The following is a 16,903-nucleotide window of genomic DNA, read 5'->3' as shown; positions in this document are numbered from 1 at the left end:
ATGTCTGCCCGAGTCTGGAACAGCTCATCCAAAAGGTGTAAACTGCCGATACATTTCAGTGTGGTGAACTCAGATACCCGGTGATGATCACTGAAATAGCAGCATCGTTCACTGTGTCATTGCTCGGGAAAGCCTGTAAGAAAGGGCAGGGGATCACAGATTCACACAATCTACTGAGAGGGATGTCTCATTCTAACAGCATGGTGCGATGGGGGGTGGCCTTGCTGAGATACCACCACTTCCATTTTTGACTCAGTCAATGGGGCCAGCCCCTAGGAGCTTGCAGAGCCCATGCTCAAGGAACCAAGACAGAACATACGATCAGATTTTGAATATTTGCCAAATCCAATGAGAGTGCCTGGCGACTATTGTAGGTAGAGCCAGAGGCAATGCATGGGGGGGGGCGGTACGCACGGTCATGTGTCCCCCTACCCCAGATTTCTGCCACAGCTTGCTGGCTAGGCCCCCTCCCTGTGCAGCAGCTCCTGGAGCTGGTGAGCCTCAAGCTGCAGCTGTGGGGAGAGGCAGCAGCAAACAGCTGGGAGCTGCAGGGAGGGGCCACTGAGGGTAAGGGGGGGTTGCATGCTTAGGGGGTGCATGACTCAAGCTGTTGGGGGGGTGAACCTTTAAATTGTGCCCAACCCAGCAGGTACCAGTCATCTCTGAGTGGAGCTTATTTTGTGGGTCGAGCACCCTTTTTTCCTCAGTTTTCCTCTTGTTCTCAACTCTGGTTCAAGTTAATGGAGAGACCAGAGCTGGCCTCTCTCCATCTGACACTGCTGGGCAGTGAATCCTCGTATTTTACAGTAGCGTCATGCCACATAGTGACATAACCCAGCGAGAAGTGGTTCAGTATGTAGCCATACTTCTGCCTGGGACACTTCTTGAATGAGACTTTTATCTGATTAATTCTGTATGATGGATGTCTTGTCACATGCAACGCTCCTGCCTTGGTGTGTAACCATTCCGGGACAGATCTGCAACACCTCTCTTTGGTTTCCAGGGTTCCGACCAATCACACAGCTGCATTTTTCTCATGTGACTTCCTCCAGCCTGAACATCACCTGGAGTGACCCCTCCCCTCCAGCAGACAGGTTTATCTTGAACTACAATCCCAGAGATAAGGAGGAGACCAAGCAGGTCATGCTAGATGCCACCAAGAGACACGCCACCTTGTCTGGCTTGCAACCATCTACGGAGTACATCGTGTCACTGGTGGCTGTGCATGGTTTGGTCAGCTCCGAGCCCATAGTGGGCTCCATCACAACAGGTAAAGTCAGCAGCTGTTTGATGGGATATAATGCTCATGCCTAATCTCCAGCTGCAGAAGAGATCCAAGATACACACGGGAGGTAACGGAGGTCCTGGCTCGAAACCATCCTCCAGAGTTGGAACTAAAAGAATAATTTACCTTTACAAAAGAAAGTTGCTGCCCCTACGGCTCATTATTTTAAAGGGATTATTCATCTCAGGCTCCAGTTCCACATGCCCCACAGCTAGACTGTTTGTCTCAGACCTCCTGTTCTGCATGCTCCAGAACCAGATACTCTGCCTTGGGCTCCCACTGCAGCACGCTACATACCCAGTTTCATATTGTTGTTGTCCTTGCCGTGGAAACAGAACCCAAAACAATATAAGGGGATTAAACATTTAGCCTCCCTTAATCCTGGAATCTCCACCATGGCCAAAAAAATGTGTGTGTTTAGCTTGTGGTCTGAAATCACTTTATAGCCAACCCCATCCTTCCAGTTTAGGATAAAGCAGCCACAAACAAATGCACAATGGGCCTAAGGAGATGGGAGTTGTGGGGTGTGGGAGCTAACCCATTTCCAGACATACGGCAGAGCTCCAGAGAGGGGCTGAGCATTCAGACCTTCCTTTGGAGTCAGTCAGTCTGTGGGACTCTTTCCCTGAGCTTTGCATCAGGCCTCTTGTTTCCCCAGCTCAAGTTCAGAGCCTTGGAGGCTTTTGAACCCTAGAATAGCATTCTATTGTAGAACAGCATTCCTTGTTGAGTTTGGCTACTTAAATAGCTTCCCCAGTGGGTTGTCTTGCTGTCACTCCTTTGCATACACCCATACTGTCCTCATAACCTGGCTTTTTTTACAGGTGAGAAGTCCGATAGATGCAGTCCCCCTTTCTGACAGCTGGGGTGACTGCGCTTTGAAATTCTCTGTGCAGAAATGTTCAACTGGATCAACCACTGGTTCAGCCAGCGATTAGTGTTCCGTGACTGCTTCGCAGGCTTTATCTCGCCTCTGCCTGTCTCCTCTAGGGATCGACCCCCCGAAGAACCTTACTGTGGGCAACATAACCAAGGACTCAGTGATGATCTTCTGGGCCCCTCCTATCGCAGCTTTTGACCACTACAGAGTGTCCTACCGATCTGCACAAGGTAACCCAGCTGCCAGCTCTAAAGGCTATCCCGAAGTGGGCTGTGGGCTTTCCTAGATCGCTTCTGGCATTGCATAACAGCCAGCCACCTCATAGGCCATGACTACAGGTGGAGGTATGCAGCAGGGAGAAGCCAGCACTGCAGAGTGCATGGTAGGAATGGGAGAGGGGGCAGGCACCCGCTGAGTAGCTCCCAACCCTATAAAGCCAGAAAGAAAGAAGTGGAGAGGGGAAAGAAGTGGAGAGGCTATGGGGAAGGCAGATGGAGGGGTGACATAGGAAACCAAGAGGGAAAGAGCTGGGGGTGAAGTGGAGGGGTGGGGCGGGGTCCTGTGGAACCAGTTCACCTAAGGACAGCCCTGGCGCTGTCTGCCTCCCCCCCAGGAGAGAGGATGAATGGGAACAAGTCTCTTACAGTGAAAGCTCTCAAACCAATGCTCCCACTCCAGGAGCAGAGGGTCCATTTATTGGACCAGATATTTCCCATCCACTGATCTGAAAGTTCAGGGTCCAGGTCTCTGTTCTGGCTGGCTGAGCGGGCACCGGCCACCTCCACAGTCACCAAATTCCCTGTCCAGCTGATGTGGGTCGGTTCAGCCTTGACATAATAAGTTAAAGCCCCCTGGGACGCACCATGATGTGGCTGGTAATACACACAGAACTCTAACTTCCACACCTTCTGGGAACAGGTCCCATGGAAGGGGTGGGGGTCCAGCACCTCTCAGGCACAGGGCCTGAGTCTTTCTCCAAGGGTGTGTCTACCCAGCTGCTAGAAGCACATTTCCAGACGCAGGTATGCAGATGCGTGCTAGCTCTGGCAGAGCTAGTGCACTAAATGTAGCAGCATGGCCGCAGTGGTGCAGGTGATGGCTCAGGCCGGCCTCCCAAGGACAAGTCCGCCCAGACCTCCGTGATGAGTACTCTGTTGAGCAAGCTAACCCGAGCACAGCTAGTGCGGCATCTATCTGTGCATGCTCCCAGCTGCAGTGCAGACATACCCTAAGGGATCTTGCCCTACTAGAATGGCTCCAGAGCAACTCTGGGGTCTTGCTAGGAGCTAAGACAGAGATGGAGATACCCAGATTAGGGGGCGGTGCAGTGCCCACAGTCAAAGGAGGAAACAGTGCCATCACTGTGCACTGCTACATCCTCCCTGCCAGCAGGTACCCCGCCACCAGCAGCTGGTGCCAAAGCCAGCAAGAACAAAGAGTGAATTTGGCCCCACTGGGGATCCAGATCCACTCTGGTGAACCTTGTGAGATGCAAGGCACTGAGCGCCTGCCCAAGGGAAAGGTGGCTGCGAGCCTTCCAGATCTAGTGCTGCTCCAGGGGATGAAATAGCCCTGGCATAAGTTAGAGTTCCAACCCACAGCAGCCCCAAATACCCAGTGTTCAGCACAATGGGCATATCCCCACTATCCTGGCATGTGCTCTACACTGGGGCTTGCAAGGCAGGTGGCAAAGGGCCACTCACATTACTGTCCATGCATCTCCTCCAAGTAAGTACTTTCAATACCCTCTAACCTGCCTGTACCCTAGAACTGTGCCCAGGTCTCTGTTCCTTGCACTGCAGCCTGAGGTTCTTTAGGCTCCTGCTCAGAGCAGGACGATCTGATGAGTGACCATGAAGCTCTTTGCTCTGGCCGTGCTTTGCAGGAAGAGTGGACAGCACGGCCGTCGCCAACGACATTGCCGAATACACCCTCAGTCGTCTGCAGCCAGCGACCAAGTACGAGATCAGCCTGAGCAGCGTGCGGGGCCGGGAGGAGAGTGAGCGGGTCTCCAGCACTGTATATACAGGTGGGGGAGATTTCCATTGAAGAGATCGGGGGTTGTGTGGTGCATGCCCTCTGGCAGGGCGTGATGTGCGGAGAGGCAAGAGGAGTGGGAGCAAGGTTGCTGCTGACTCTTAGGGTGACCTCATTGTTGGGATGACCATAGCTTAAAAGGGCTTTGGACTCAAAACTACAGTCTCTGTTCCTGGTGACTTGTGGTGCACATTACTGATTTGGGGAAAGGGGCACTGTGAAGGAATCCAGCGCTATTTCCATACTTTGAAATAACTTCACAATGCTCTAAATAGCATGTGTAACCCTTCTGCCAGGTGGAGCCAGCAGCAACAAGGGCCAGGTTCAGTATCTAGGGGTTCCTTTTCAATAATACAACACAAAACTGGCTCGAACCCCCACCCAGTGACCTGGGACAATTACACACCACCCCGTGGGTGCCTCTGAGAGGCAATACTTCCCCTCTCACAAGCACAGAGTCTGAGTGTAGCAAAAACTTTTAATAAAAGGAGGGAATTAACTCAGCATTAATTTGGGAAAACACTGTAACTAGGGTTCATAAACCCAAACCATGAGCAAAAAACCCACCCCCAGGTAAATTGGGCAGTGTCCTTTTCCCCTCAGGGTCTTAAATCTAGCAACCCAAAAGTCCCTTTAACGTGCCAGTCCCTTCTCTGTACCCCACTCACAGTTGCTGTCCTTGGCCAGCGCAACCCCAGAGTTCAAAGGTTCATCCGCAGAGTTCACCTCCCATCCTCTGTGGAAGGCAGAGGGGGGTAAGGAAGCACCTTACATGCTACACTGATCAGGCACTCGCTCGTCGCCCCAACAGCCAATTGCCACATCTCTGCTCTGGCCCTCTCTTCCAGCTTCTTTGCTGGCCGCTTGCCACACCTCTCCGCCAGCCGCCCTGCTGGCCACACTTCTCCACCAGCTGTCCGGTTGGCCGCTTGCCAAGATGTCTTCCGGGCTCCCCCTACTTAACACAGCTCTCAGTGATTTCAGCTGTTAGTGGGGGAGCCTCACTACTGGTGCATACTGGGCAGTCTCACTGTCCCAAAGTAGGTCTAATACTTAGACCTAGGTATTAGTGATTTCAGCTCTGCAGCATGTAACAGACTCTCAATTGAATCTAAATTAGCTCTTTTATTATACCATGGAGAGAGGAAGGGTCAAGTTGTGTCTAGGACCCTTAAACAGGACCTGACCTGGAGGAAGCGACTGCAGAAATTTCACCTATTCCCACGGGTTTTCTACCCCACAGAGTTAGCAGCAGCAGGAGCCCCTGCGGATTAAAAAATATCTGCCTAGCAAGAATAAAAGCTATTGAACCCATATGCAGTGGAGGTAGAATCATAGAACCAGAGGGTTAGAAGGGGCTGTGAGGGTCATCTAGTCTAACCCCTGCCAAGATGCAGGATTTGTTGGGTAAACCATCCCAGACAGATGGCTACCCAGTCTTCTTTTGCACACCTCCAGTGAAGGAGCTTTGATGATTTCCCAAGGCAGTCTGTTCCATTGTCCTACTGTTCTTACTGTTAGGAAGGTTTTCCTGGGATTTAATCTGGAATTCACCCCCCCCCCCTCGAGAGCCCAGTTCCTCTTCACACCCTTCACCTGATGAATTTCTGGTTCCTTCTCAGCCATGGACCACCCTCTGGGTCTCACTGCCACCAATGTCACCCCAACAGAAGCCCTGCTGCAGTGGAACCCACCTCTTTCTGAAGTCGAGAACTACGTCATTGTGCTAACACACTACACGGGTATGTCTGTGAAGCCTGGAAGCCGATCTGGTTTGCCTCCAGCCTGTAAGCAGCAAGATTTGCACGTGGAGTTAGCTCCACTAGCTAAACGCTATTAGCTGCATCAGAAATTAATTAATTAACCTGACCATCTACCCCAAAAACAGCTGATTTAAAGGGATTTTATCATTACGGGAAATTAGAAGGTGGATTTTGCTCTCTGAGTTGGTTGGCAAAGCCACGCAAAGACCAGAAAAGCTGGGACAGGATGGCAGAGGGGCCAGCCATGTCCTGATTTCAACCCGATATCTATTCCTGCTTGAATTTTTCCACACACACATTACACAGCCTACTCCTGCCTGAGTGTCCTGCCAACCCAGAGAGAGGTGCCCCAACACTGTATCAACAGGGACCATCCCCCCTCTGCGATGCTCCCAGCCCCAGCATTCTGAGGATAAGGCTGACCCTGAAATCTGAGCTCCAGACACCCTCACAGCTAGCCCAGCTCACCAAAACTAGACATGAACATGAGGGGCCCTCTAGTTAGCCCCAGTATGAAGAGGGGGAAAATGGAGAAGATGCAGCCAGTGGGCAAACAGAGAGTCCCCTATGCACAGGCCTGGCTGAATTCTATTTTTATTTAATTTAATTTATTTATTTATTACAATTTCAACGATCAATATTGATTATTTTTTCCCCCAATTTTAAAATATTTTTATTTTCACAGTTGAGTGAAATAAAGGGGGGCTGTAGAGGGTTCCCAGAATTGACAGCAGGGCTACAGGGGGCTCCCTGCACAGCTGAGGGGTCCAAGACACTGGAGCGCAAGGTGCCAGGGAGGCTGTGATCATGGCCCGGCACAGCAGAGACCCTGGCCAAGACAGCAAGGAGGAGGACAAGCTGCTGGCCATGGGGAGGCCATCCCCCTGCTGAATGGCTCCATCCCCAGACAGGAAATCGGGTTTCGCTGGCCCTGCAGAGCACCCTGCACTGCCGCAAAGCTGGTGCCACCCAGTTCCTGCAGGTGCAAGGTGGGGGAAGAGGTCTGCACTTCCACCAACTGAAGGTGGATATTTTTTTGTTGATTTCAGTGTGGTGGCTGAAATTGACATTTCCTTACATCTGTTGCTTTAAACCCACTCCTGCCCAAGCCTGCTTCTAACACCAAACAAAATTGCTCTGCTCACGGATTGCAGGGCAGGAAGTTTACAAGTTAGTAGCAAGAAAGTAGGCAGCATGATCCACTGGGGAAGAAGCTGGGTTTTAATCCTGTGATTTACTTTGTGACCTTGCACAACTCACTCACCCTTCCTCTCTAAGCCTGTTTCCCCAGCTGTAAAATGGCAATCATAATTCTTGTGTTCTTTGTAAGTTGCTTGGAGAACCTGGGATGGGAAGTGCTATGTACGGGCCAGGTGTTGGCATGGTTTTTGTAAGGAGTGTGGGCATTGACCATCCTCATTCTTCTGCGATCTGAAGGAACATCTTTCACCCAAAGAGTGGAGACCAGCTGGTGACATGACATGATAAAATGCCACCTTATTGTGCCCAGGCAACCTGCCATGAAAGGCTTTTTTTTTTCAAATGGTTCTTTCCTAGTCATATTTTAACAACAGAAGGGCCCCGTATTCAGTCCAAGCCAGCTCCATCTGATTTCAGTTGCAGGGGAGACCACTCTAGTGGACGGGGCCAACCAAGAGTACCAGCTGATCAACCTGATGCCCAGTACCAGCTACATGGTCACCATGTATGCCACCAATGGGCCTCTTACAAGCAGCACCATCAGCACCAACTTTACGACTCGTACGTATGGTAACTTCTTTCCTTCTCCAACTAAGCGTCCTTAGTGGCTTTTATTTTGTCCAGCTGGGGAACAGAAGGCAAATAAGTTGTTAACCAGTCTGTTTTATGTGCTCAGGTACCACAAAGGCATCCAGATACCATGATGATAGGCATGGTGTAAGAGCCAGACTGTACTGATACATGTGAGATGTCAGGTTCAGAAAGATGCTTTTCAAACACCCAGCAGTTCCTTTCTGCAGATCCCCCTAGATAAGATTTCCCCAATGGCTTCAAGAGGAGACCCTTATCAGATCCTTTTCTTGTCCATTGCTGTAAGACTGTATCCAGGAGAACAATGGAATCTGTTTCACTATTAAATAGCTACTTGACAGATATTGTGCTTCATGCAGTTCAGAGCAATTGCATGACAAAAGTCCATGTGGAGAATATTTATCTGGTTCCTAGTGCCCTGTAAGTGGAGCTCCGAGCTGGGGTGGGCAAACTGGCCTGGAGAGCAAGGGGAAGGATGGGCTAAGCACAGGATCGTAAGAAATTCCAGACTTCTGTGGTTCAGCCTGCACACCAGTTAACATGATTCATGGATCCAGCATGCTGTTTCAATCAGCTGTAATAGCAATGCTAGTGTTTCAGACTCCCAATTCCCTGGGTTCCTATTGACCTTTGCAGTTCTGGATCCCCCGACTAACTTGACTGCCACGGAGGTCACCCGCCGGAGCGCCCTACTTTCATGGCAACCTCCAATGGCAGAGATCGAGAACTACATCATGACCTATAGATCAACTGATGGAAGCCGGAAGGTGAGTTTTCACTGATAAAGGGGATTGCACTAAAACAAGAATCAGAGATTGGGGGCAGGAGGGAGGGACTAATAAATGAGGCAATCCAAGTCACCAGAGGAAGGACAATGTTTCTGAGGGTTTTGCATAAATCTGAGGCTCAGGCTGACCTGGATGACAGACACAAGTTTCCTCATAGACACTATTAGACAATGCTTAGATAGGCCACAATCCACAGGATAAGCCAGGAGATGGAGACAAAAATCAGTGCCCACATCTGCAGGTCCAAATGGCCAAGATTCACCTGGAATGTTTGGAAGAAGTAGTGGAGAATATTTCAGATCCTCTGAAAATTAGTCCTTGGAACCTGGAGAAAGGTACCTGAGCAATGGAAGGAGGCTAATATGGCACTTATCTTTAGGGAGAGTAGAAAGAGAGATGCAGGCAACTAATTCACCCTACAGCACAGTGTGTTTGATCATTTAATAAGTTTGTCAATATCTGACTATGTGGAAGAAACCTGCCAATGAACATTGCTTTATCAGAAATAGGCCACTGCAAACATGCCTAATAGTTTTCTTTGACAGTATTACTAGTTCACAAGGGACGCAGGATGTTTCCATTTCAGTAAGAGATTCAATAAGAGCCGCATGATCTGGCTGAACACCAGCTAGATTAAAACAACGGAGAACACAGACTAGGAATTGGTTAACAGAGCTGGCCAGCTCCACTCTTTATGTTGCTTTGGGCATCAGGGATGCCCTGTTTCAAAGGAAAGACGATTTCCTGAATTCAGCTCCTAGCAGGTACAGTAAACTGACCATCGGTTGTGGTTATCGAGTCTACAGGGAAGAGTGAAATACACCCCTCTGCAGAGGAACAGGAAATCACCTGTATACCACTTAACCCTACCACCACGGCCCCAGTAGGGTAAGTGGTACATAGATCTCTGCAGAGGGCTGAACTTCATGCTAAATGATTAGAGATTAAAGAGGCTTTTTGAACTACTCATTTTTCCATGAAGCACCTCAGTTGCCTTCTAATGAGGTTACACAACATGTTCCCAGGGCCTATGGGAATCAGTAATCCATATACATAGGGACCATGAATCGCATCTACACATCACTCCTCTTCTGGAGGGCTTACTCTGTCTAGTCACCCTAAATCTCTCCTGGGTTGAAGTTCAAAGAGGAAACATGGCTGAGCAGCTAAAGCCAAGCCTAGGAGTCAGGTGATGTGGAGTCTAATCTCAGTTTTGCCTCAACATACTGTGTCTTAAGGTAAGTCACTTTCCCTCTGTTTACTCCTTGGGGAAATGGGGGTGGCAATACTACCGGGGTGCTGAAAGCTTACTGGATGTAAACAGCTTTAAGATCCTCAGTCAGTCAGCATGCGCTATAGAAGTTCCTGACTTCTGCTCCCTCTTTACATGCTGTCTGGGTTCCCGGTAGCTTGTCTAGTCTGTTGCTCTTGGCTTCTACCTACTTTTGTGACCTGTGTCTAGGAGCTGATAGTTGACGCTGAGGACACCTGGATCCGCCTAGAGGGGCTTTTGGAGACCACGGAATACATCGTACGCTTGCAGGCAGCCCAGGATGCAATGAGGAGTGGATTCACCTCCACCAGCTTCATCACAGGTCAGGAGGTTATTCCCCACCTTGTTTGACCAGTTGTGCCATGCTGCACCAGCCACAGTCTCCCCTGAGTGTCTCAAGGAGATTGTCTATTACCTCCCAGTACTAAGGAAGTACTAAGTACTAAGGAGGATTGTCTATTACCTCCGAGTACTAAGGAATTACTAAGTATTAAGGAAGACAACTCCTCCCCTAACTCCACCCAATACACAAAGTCAAGATTTAAGTTGTATCTTAGCTTCCATTATCACAGGCATTACCTTCCCTTCTTCCTACAAAGGGCGTAAAGCAGAGATAGGAACCAGATCTGGATTCTGCCCTAATCCAAGGGTATTTGGATCCAGGCTTTGAATTTAGGCCCCATGTCTAATACAGAGATCACCTATTTCAAACAGATCCTTTTACCTTGTTCTTGCTCCTGCTCCAAAGAATTAGAACATTCAGTGCAGGGGATACTCTTTTAGTGACCAGGGGGTGGACTAAATGACTTAATGGGTCTTTTCCATCTCTAAACTCCATGGACATGATCCTGATCTCATCCTGATCTATATCAGGAACAACTCCACCAAGGTCAATAGAATTACTGCGATATACAACCAGCGTAAGGCCAGAACCAGTCCCTATGATGTTCTGACTGCCAGACTGCCCTGCTTTCCTGTTCTTTAAAGCAGTCCTATTTATTAAATATTCTACCCTCATGGAATGGATGTTGCGTTAAGCTGATTGAGACTCACAGTCCCCATGGCCCTATTGTCAGAGTGCTTACAAGAAGCAGTCTGCCCTGAAACACTGCATGTTGAAAACACTCATGTTAAAAATGTGGGCCAAATATAGTGTCCAGTGTGGGAGCATTTTATTCAGAAAGCGGCAATCAATAGACACTATGCACATTGTGCAGAGCTGAATCCAATTCCATTTGTACCTCAGCTCTTCAAAAGAGATGAGAAAAAGCCTGAAGATGCTGTCCACTCTACAGTGCTGAAATCACTTCCTCGGTATTCATATAGCTAGATTAAAAGGGCTCCCTTTGAATCCACTGCAGACATACACACCAGGCAAGGCACATGGACAGGCCTTGTAACCTGCTTTTATGTGATAACAGAAGCTAGCAACAACAAAAACCCTTCTTTTCTGATATATCTATAGATCAGGGCCTCTTACGCTATTCTTGTCTCGACTCCATTGGGCACAAAGGATTACAGCATATGCGATAGGGGATGGAAAAGTAGATATACTTGTTGGGGATGAACTTGAGTTCAGGATGAAAACAGACAGGACCAGATCCCCAGCTGGTGTAAATCAGCGAGGCTCCACTGACAAGGGAGATTATGATGCGATTTACAGCAGCTGAGGATCTGACCCTATACAGAGTCAGAGAACTTACTGTGCATGGCTTCTTCCCCGAGAGACATGTTAGAAGTAGGTTTAAATGAAAATAGAAGTGAGTAACAAGCACAATAAACCTGTTTCTTTTCTAATATATCTATGAAACAGAAGCATCTGGGGATGAACAATGAAACAATGGTAGACTGTGGTTGCTTCCACCATTCCCTTGTTTAAGGGCCACGTACGTTTACTCTAGCAACATATCTGGGCACTTTCCAGGAGAACAATAGGTTGTTTTTGATGGTTTGTTTAAAAAAAACACATTTAAGATGTTTTGCTTCTTTGTGTTCACCCGTAACAGGGCTCTTTCATTCTTCCTGGCATATTAATAGCTGTGTGTTCCGTTTGTCTTTCATATTTGCATAAGGTTCTGGGGGAATTGTATACAAATGGTACAAAGGGGAAAAAATCGATACACTATTTATAATTTGTACTTTGAAATTTCTTTCAAAGTCAGCTTTGATTTTAAAGATCTGAATATAAATTAAGAAATGTGGTCTTCCCAAAGCACCGAGAACTCCAACGTGTGTGTCTTTGATGCAGGTTTCATTGTGTGTTTAGTACTATACATGACAAGTCTCTCACTAGCTGTGTTAAAAAGCACAGAGACTGTAAAATAGGGGCTCTTTGCCTTTTGACCAAAATGAAATCACTTGACTATTCACGCCCCAAGAATGGGTAGGGGGAACTGAATAGAAAAGCCAACAACAAAACCAGCGTTTGTAAGTTTCTTCTCACTTTTTAATCACACCCCCTTCAATGTTGAACTTACACAGGCATTGCACACCCAGTGAATTACACCCATTTCCTGGGTAACTGACATTGCCATTTAAGCCATCGTTGAAACTGAACATAAGATTTCCCTACAAGTTTGTGCCCATTTGTGCCATGGTCCAGATTCTCTTCACACATTCACTAGTGTAAACCAGTGCAAGTCCAGTGACTTCAGGGAAGTTGCTCCTTATTTACCCTTGGCATGAATGAAAACAGAATCTGGACTTGAGTATGAAATCTGGTCCACTATATTTAATATTTTTCACTGAGGATGATCACAGCTGTGGCCACTGGGCCTTGTTCTTCTCACAGTTACTCTAGATCATGAATAACTCCACTGGACAGAGTAAATTCCCACTCTCATGTACAAAAGTATAAATCAGTACAACTCTTACACTAGTGCTAAGCTAGTGTGCAACTTTTGTGAGCTAAGACTCAGATGCGGGTTTCTGATACTGCAGACCTGTTGAGATCATATAGGACTGGTAAACCATTACCTCAGGCCCCTCGCTGTGAGCATGTCTTCATTTGAAAACTGCATCAAGCTAGAACATGTCCATGAAGAATCATGCTACCTACCAGAACGCTGACCATGACTTTGCAGTCTGCATAGACATGGACCAGTTGTGTTCAGACGTGGACTGGTTGTGTTCAACACCATGTCTGCTGGGTCATGGGTACACCCTGCTAAATTTTCTAACAAAGATGAGCACTGCATGAACTGGATTGTCCTGACACTTACATGGATGTAGTAACTCCATTTAAATCAGTCTGGTTACATATTTGTAGAACCAGTATTGATGAGAAAGAACATTGGTATTTCCCAAACTATCTGTGTATATTGGGGACAATTAATTTAACAAGATCCATGGAAAACTATCACAAGATGTCACACATTCATTCATTGTACCCAGTAGAATTATTGAGTGTCATGCCATTATACCTTGTGGCATATGATGAGTTAATCCAGGGGTTCTCAAACTGGGGGTCATGACCCTTGAGGGGGTCACGAGGTTATTAAAGGGGGTTTGTGAGCTGTCAGCTTCCATCCGAAACTCTGCTTCACCTCCAGCATTTATAATAGTGTTAAACATAAAAAAAGTTTTTAATTTATAAGGGGAGAGGCTGGCTGTGTTAAAGGGATCACCACCACTGAGTTAATTATGACGTGAAGTAAGCCAAGAGATAGCTCATGCACTTGATGGAGTTGCCATGATTTATCAGGCTGATTCATGACCTCGGAAGTCAATTCATGTCCTTCCTGGATTGCAGTAAGCCTTGTATGATGTTGTATCATACAGTATATGTCATGTGATATGTGTCGGGAGGTGCTGTGCCCTCTTTGAAGCTTTGCCTCTCTAATTTCACAGGAGGCCGCGTGTTTGCTAATCCTCAGGACTGTGCCCAGCATTTGATGAATGGCGACACCATGAGTGGACTCTACACCATCTCCATCAATGGGGACCTCAGCCAGCGACTGCAGGTGTACTGCGACATGACCACGGATGGGGGAGGATGGATTGTAAGCCTCCATGTAGAACTCATCATCAGAACAATTAGAGCTGGGGCTCAGTTTTAGGACAAAAAACTTTTTCCCCCATTGAAAACTGCAGTTTCGGGTTGACTGAAACATGTGAATTTTTGTTGGATTTGGCAAAATGTTTTGTGGGGTGGGGAATTCACCCCAAATTCAAAAGGTTTAGATTTTTTTTAAAATTCAAAATGATTTTCATTTGAATTTTTTCAGTTTCATTAAAAAAAAATTTGAAAGGGTAAAAGAAACCACCACCATTTTTTCCCCTTTTTTTCCAGTTTGGACAGTAAACGGGAACATCAGTTATTTGCACAACTCTACTAATGGTTTTCCATTTCCCAGTCCCATCCTTCTATTCCAGAAGATCCCCCACAATGCTTTAGACACCATACGGGCCACATCATTCACAGAGGCCAAGCAGCCACCTCTGGGGAGGAATGCAGCAGCTGTTTGGCAGCACATGGCAACAGTTACAGGGAGGAAGGAAAAGTTATCCTAATCAAAGTGAAGGAATGAACCAGCTAGGCAGAATGTAATTTGGGTGGGACACCAGGTTTATCATCACTACTCTATCTCAGGGTTAGATTGCAGCTGGCCTCTGAGTGGTTGTGCAGAAAGGGGCAAAGGTGCAAGAACCCTTCCCACTCCTTTCACTCTGGCTATAATCAAAATCCCCAAGCTCTTCTGGTTGCAGGGACAGCTCCTTGCTAACAGCTACCGGGACACAAGCCACCCCAAAGAAGGCAGGGAGAAGCTGTGTCCAAGTTCCCACATGTATGAGCAGTGGCACAGGTCAGCAATGCAAGGCACAGCAGCAGGCACATTCCTTCTCAGTGCCCGGCTTGTCTCTGAGACACAATGTGTCCTACTGCCGGGCACTGCCGCCCTGCGCCATCCCCTGTGCAAGGATAAGGCTAAAAAACCCAATGAGTCCAAAATATGCCATAGGACGTTCATGTCATTACTCCTCCAATAGCATCTCCAGCAGCATGGTGACTCCAACTCTATGCTAGGGCACTGGTACAATGGAAACAGTGATGTTTCCTGAATAACCAGCACTACTGCCTGAAGCAGTGGGGATTATCCTTCAAATCTCCCATCCAAGAACAAACCAAGCCTGATACTGCTTAGTTTTGTAGTTCAGATGAGACCACAACCCTTGGATGTGTGGCTATAAGCCACAACAGAGAAACACTGTATGCCCATAAGTAAAGTAAAGTAAAGCACAGCTCTGGCCAACACAGCTATGAAAGACAGCAAAACAATGCACCAAAAGAGGCTTAATAAAGTCTACTTCATTTGCCATGTCTTAAGGAATGAGCTGTTAATAGCAGCTGCACTTGGAGAAATTCCCTTTGATGGATTTGAAATGTTTGCAGCTCTTTTTTGAAGTAAAGCATAGCCTGAAGCTGAAACTGATCTATTGTCCTACACATAAAATTAAATGGATACTAGCTTTCAAAGTAAATGATTTGCACTCACGGGGCTCACCATATGGTGGTGTCAGCCATCAGCTAGAGTGACTTTGTACAGTGCTTTTAGAGGCAAATGCTACTTAGCTGAATCACATAAACACAGCCTGATTCGGGTGGACTGGCACCAGAACTAGAGAACACTTTGCTGTTCCAATTGGACTGTGTTGTCACTCTCTCTCTCTCTCTCACATTATTACATACAAATGCTAGTATATGTGCAGTCAGAAAAGGACCGCATGAATGAATCATGTGGGGATTCATTCGCCAAAGCTTTTACCTGCTTTTTCATTCTACTTCAAAGCCTCACATCTGATTTCATGCTGAAGGGCTTACAGAAATAATTAGTTAAAAACAAAATCACATGCTGAAAAGTGGGCAGTGTTGTCCATTGGTTAGAGCAGGGGACTTGACATCAGGATTTTTTGATTCTGTTCCCAGCTCTGCAGCTGATTTGTTGTGGACATCACTTAACTTCAGTTTATCCATCTGTAAATTGACTGTTGCCATACATGTCTAACTTCCAGGACTCTAGTGAGCATTAATACATTAACCTCTCAAGCTCTGAGCTCCTCACTTGAAGGGTGGTATAGAAAGGCAAAGCACTCTCTTTTAATTTCACATATAACAAAGCCCATTCAGTTATGATCTATCATTGTTTCAGCATAGAGCAAAAATTCTTTCATGTGGCTTTCATTCCTTCTCCCTTTGTAGGTGTTCCAGAGACGGCAGAATGGGCTGACGGATTTCTTTCGAAAGTGGATGGATTACCGCGTTGGCTTTGGAAACCTAGAGGATGAGTTTTGGCTGGGTAATGCCCTCACCTCTTTGTCTGTCACTGACGCTGTCAGCCAGGCTGTGATCAGTGGACGCTTTGCAACTTTCAATCGGACACTTATCTCTGCAAGCTTAATTTCCATCTCTCTGTGTCTGCGCATCATCATCATCTGTCCATCTCCCCTCTATTAATCTGCTTTTCTTCACCATGGTGTTTCCTCGTTTCTTCTGTCTGCGCTCATATAATTAGCGATGTGTCATGTGGAGGAAATGTGACATAAAAGGAGACCACAAAGGTGCAGCAGTTCCTGATTTGTTAGGTGGCACAGTAAGCTTTTTCACTGGCCTTTCACTCATCGAGACCTGGTTTTAAATCTCCTTATGTCACAAAAGGAAAGGAGCATGGCCATTCTGTCCAATTCCCTGGAAGGTTTTTGTCTGCATTATAAATACACTCTGCAATTTAACATGATTGGTAATTTCTTCTCAGAAGAGGCCCAGGCCTAGAATGGTGGAAATTGAGGAATGAGTGGGTGAGGCATTGGCAAAGCTCTGTGAGAGTGGAGCATATACAACTAATACCCTCAATGGATGGCTGTAACTGGCATTGCTCATCCCTGACCGTAATGAGTGAGAATATTCACCTGAGGAAATTTAAAAAACGGATATTGATGATTTAGCATTGCTTCAGACTGGAATGCTGTCACACAGGGACAGGACTAGTGCATGTACACACTGGAGGTGGGCCTAAGCTGCAAACACCTTACAAATTTAAGGTGTTTGGCATCAGAAGCCAGATTCGGATTTTGCAAACGATTCCTACT

At 47.1% G+C, this 16,903-nt stretch overlaps 1 protein-coding gene across 2 annotated transcripts in view; it reads left to right on the top strand.

Moving 5' to 3' along the window:
• The window catches only part of TNR (tenascin R), a 268,795-nt gene that overhangs the window by 240,733 nt on the left and 11,159 nt on the right, over positions 1–16,903 (top strand). For both annotated transcript variants that reach the window (XM_038412865.2, XM_043520549.1), the window contains 9 exons: positions 1,004–1,270; positions 2,276–2,395; positions 4,051–4,194; positions 5,825–5,944; positions 7,583–7,726; positions 8,393–8,523; positions 10,007–10,139; positions 13,667–13,818; positions 16,017–16,113. In XM_038412865.2, coding sequence (XP_038268793.1) covers positions 1,004–1,270; positions 2,276–2,395; positions 4,051–4,194; positions 5,825–5,944; positions 7,583–7,726; positions 8,393–8,523; positions 10,007–10,139; positions 13,667–13,818; positions 16,017–16,113 — 1,308 coding nt within the window. The remainder of the gene's footprint in view (positions 1–1,003; positions 1,271–2,275; positions 2,396–4,050; positions 4,195–5,824; positions 5,945–7,582; positions 7,727–8,392; positions 8,524–10,006; positions 10,140–13,666; positions 13,819–16,016; positions 16,114–16,903) is intronic.

Source organism: Dermochelys coriacea, chromosome 8 (assembly GCF_009764565.3).
Source record: "Dermochelys coriacea isolate rDerCor1 chromosome 8, rDerCor1.pri.v4, whole genome shotgun sequence".
NCBI classification, from domain to species: domain Eukaryota; kingdom Metazoa; phylum Chordata; order Testudines; family Dermochelyidae; genus Dermochelys; species Dermochelys coriacea.
The sequence above is the reverse complement of the archived record's forward strand: the minus strand, read 5'-3'. Positions and strand labels throughout refer to the sequence as shown.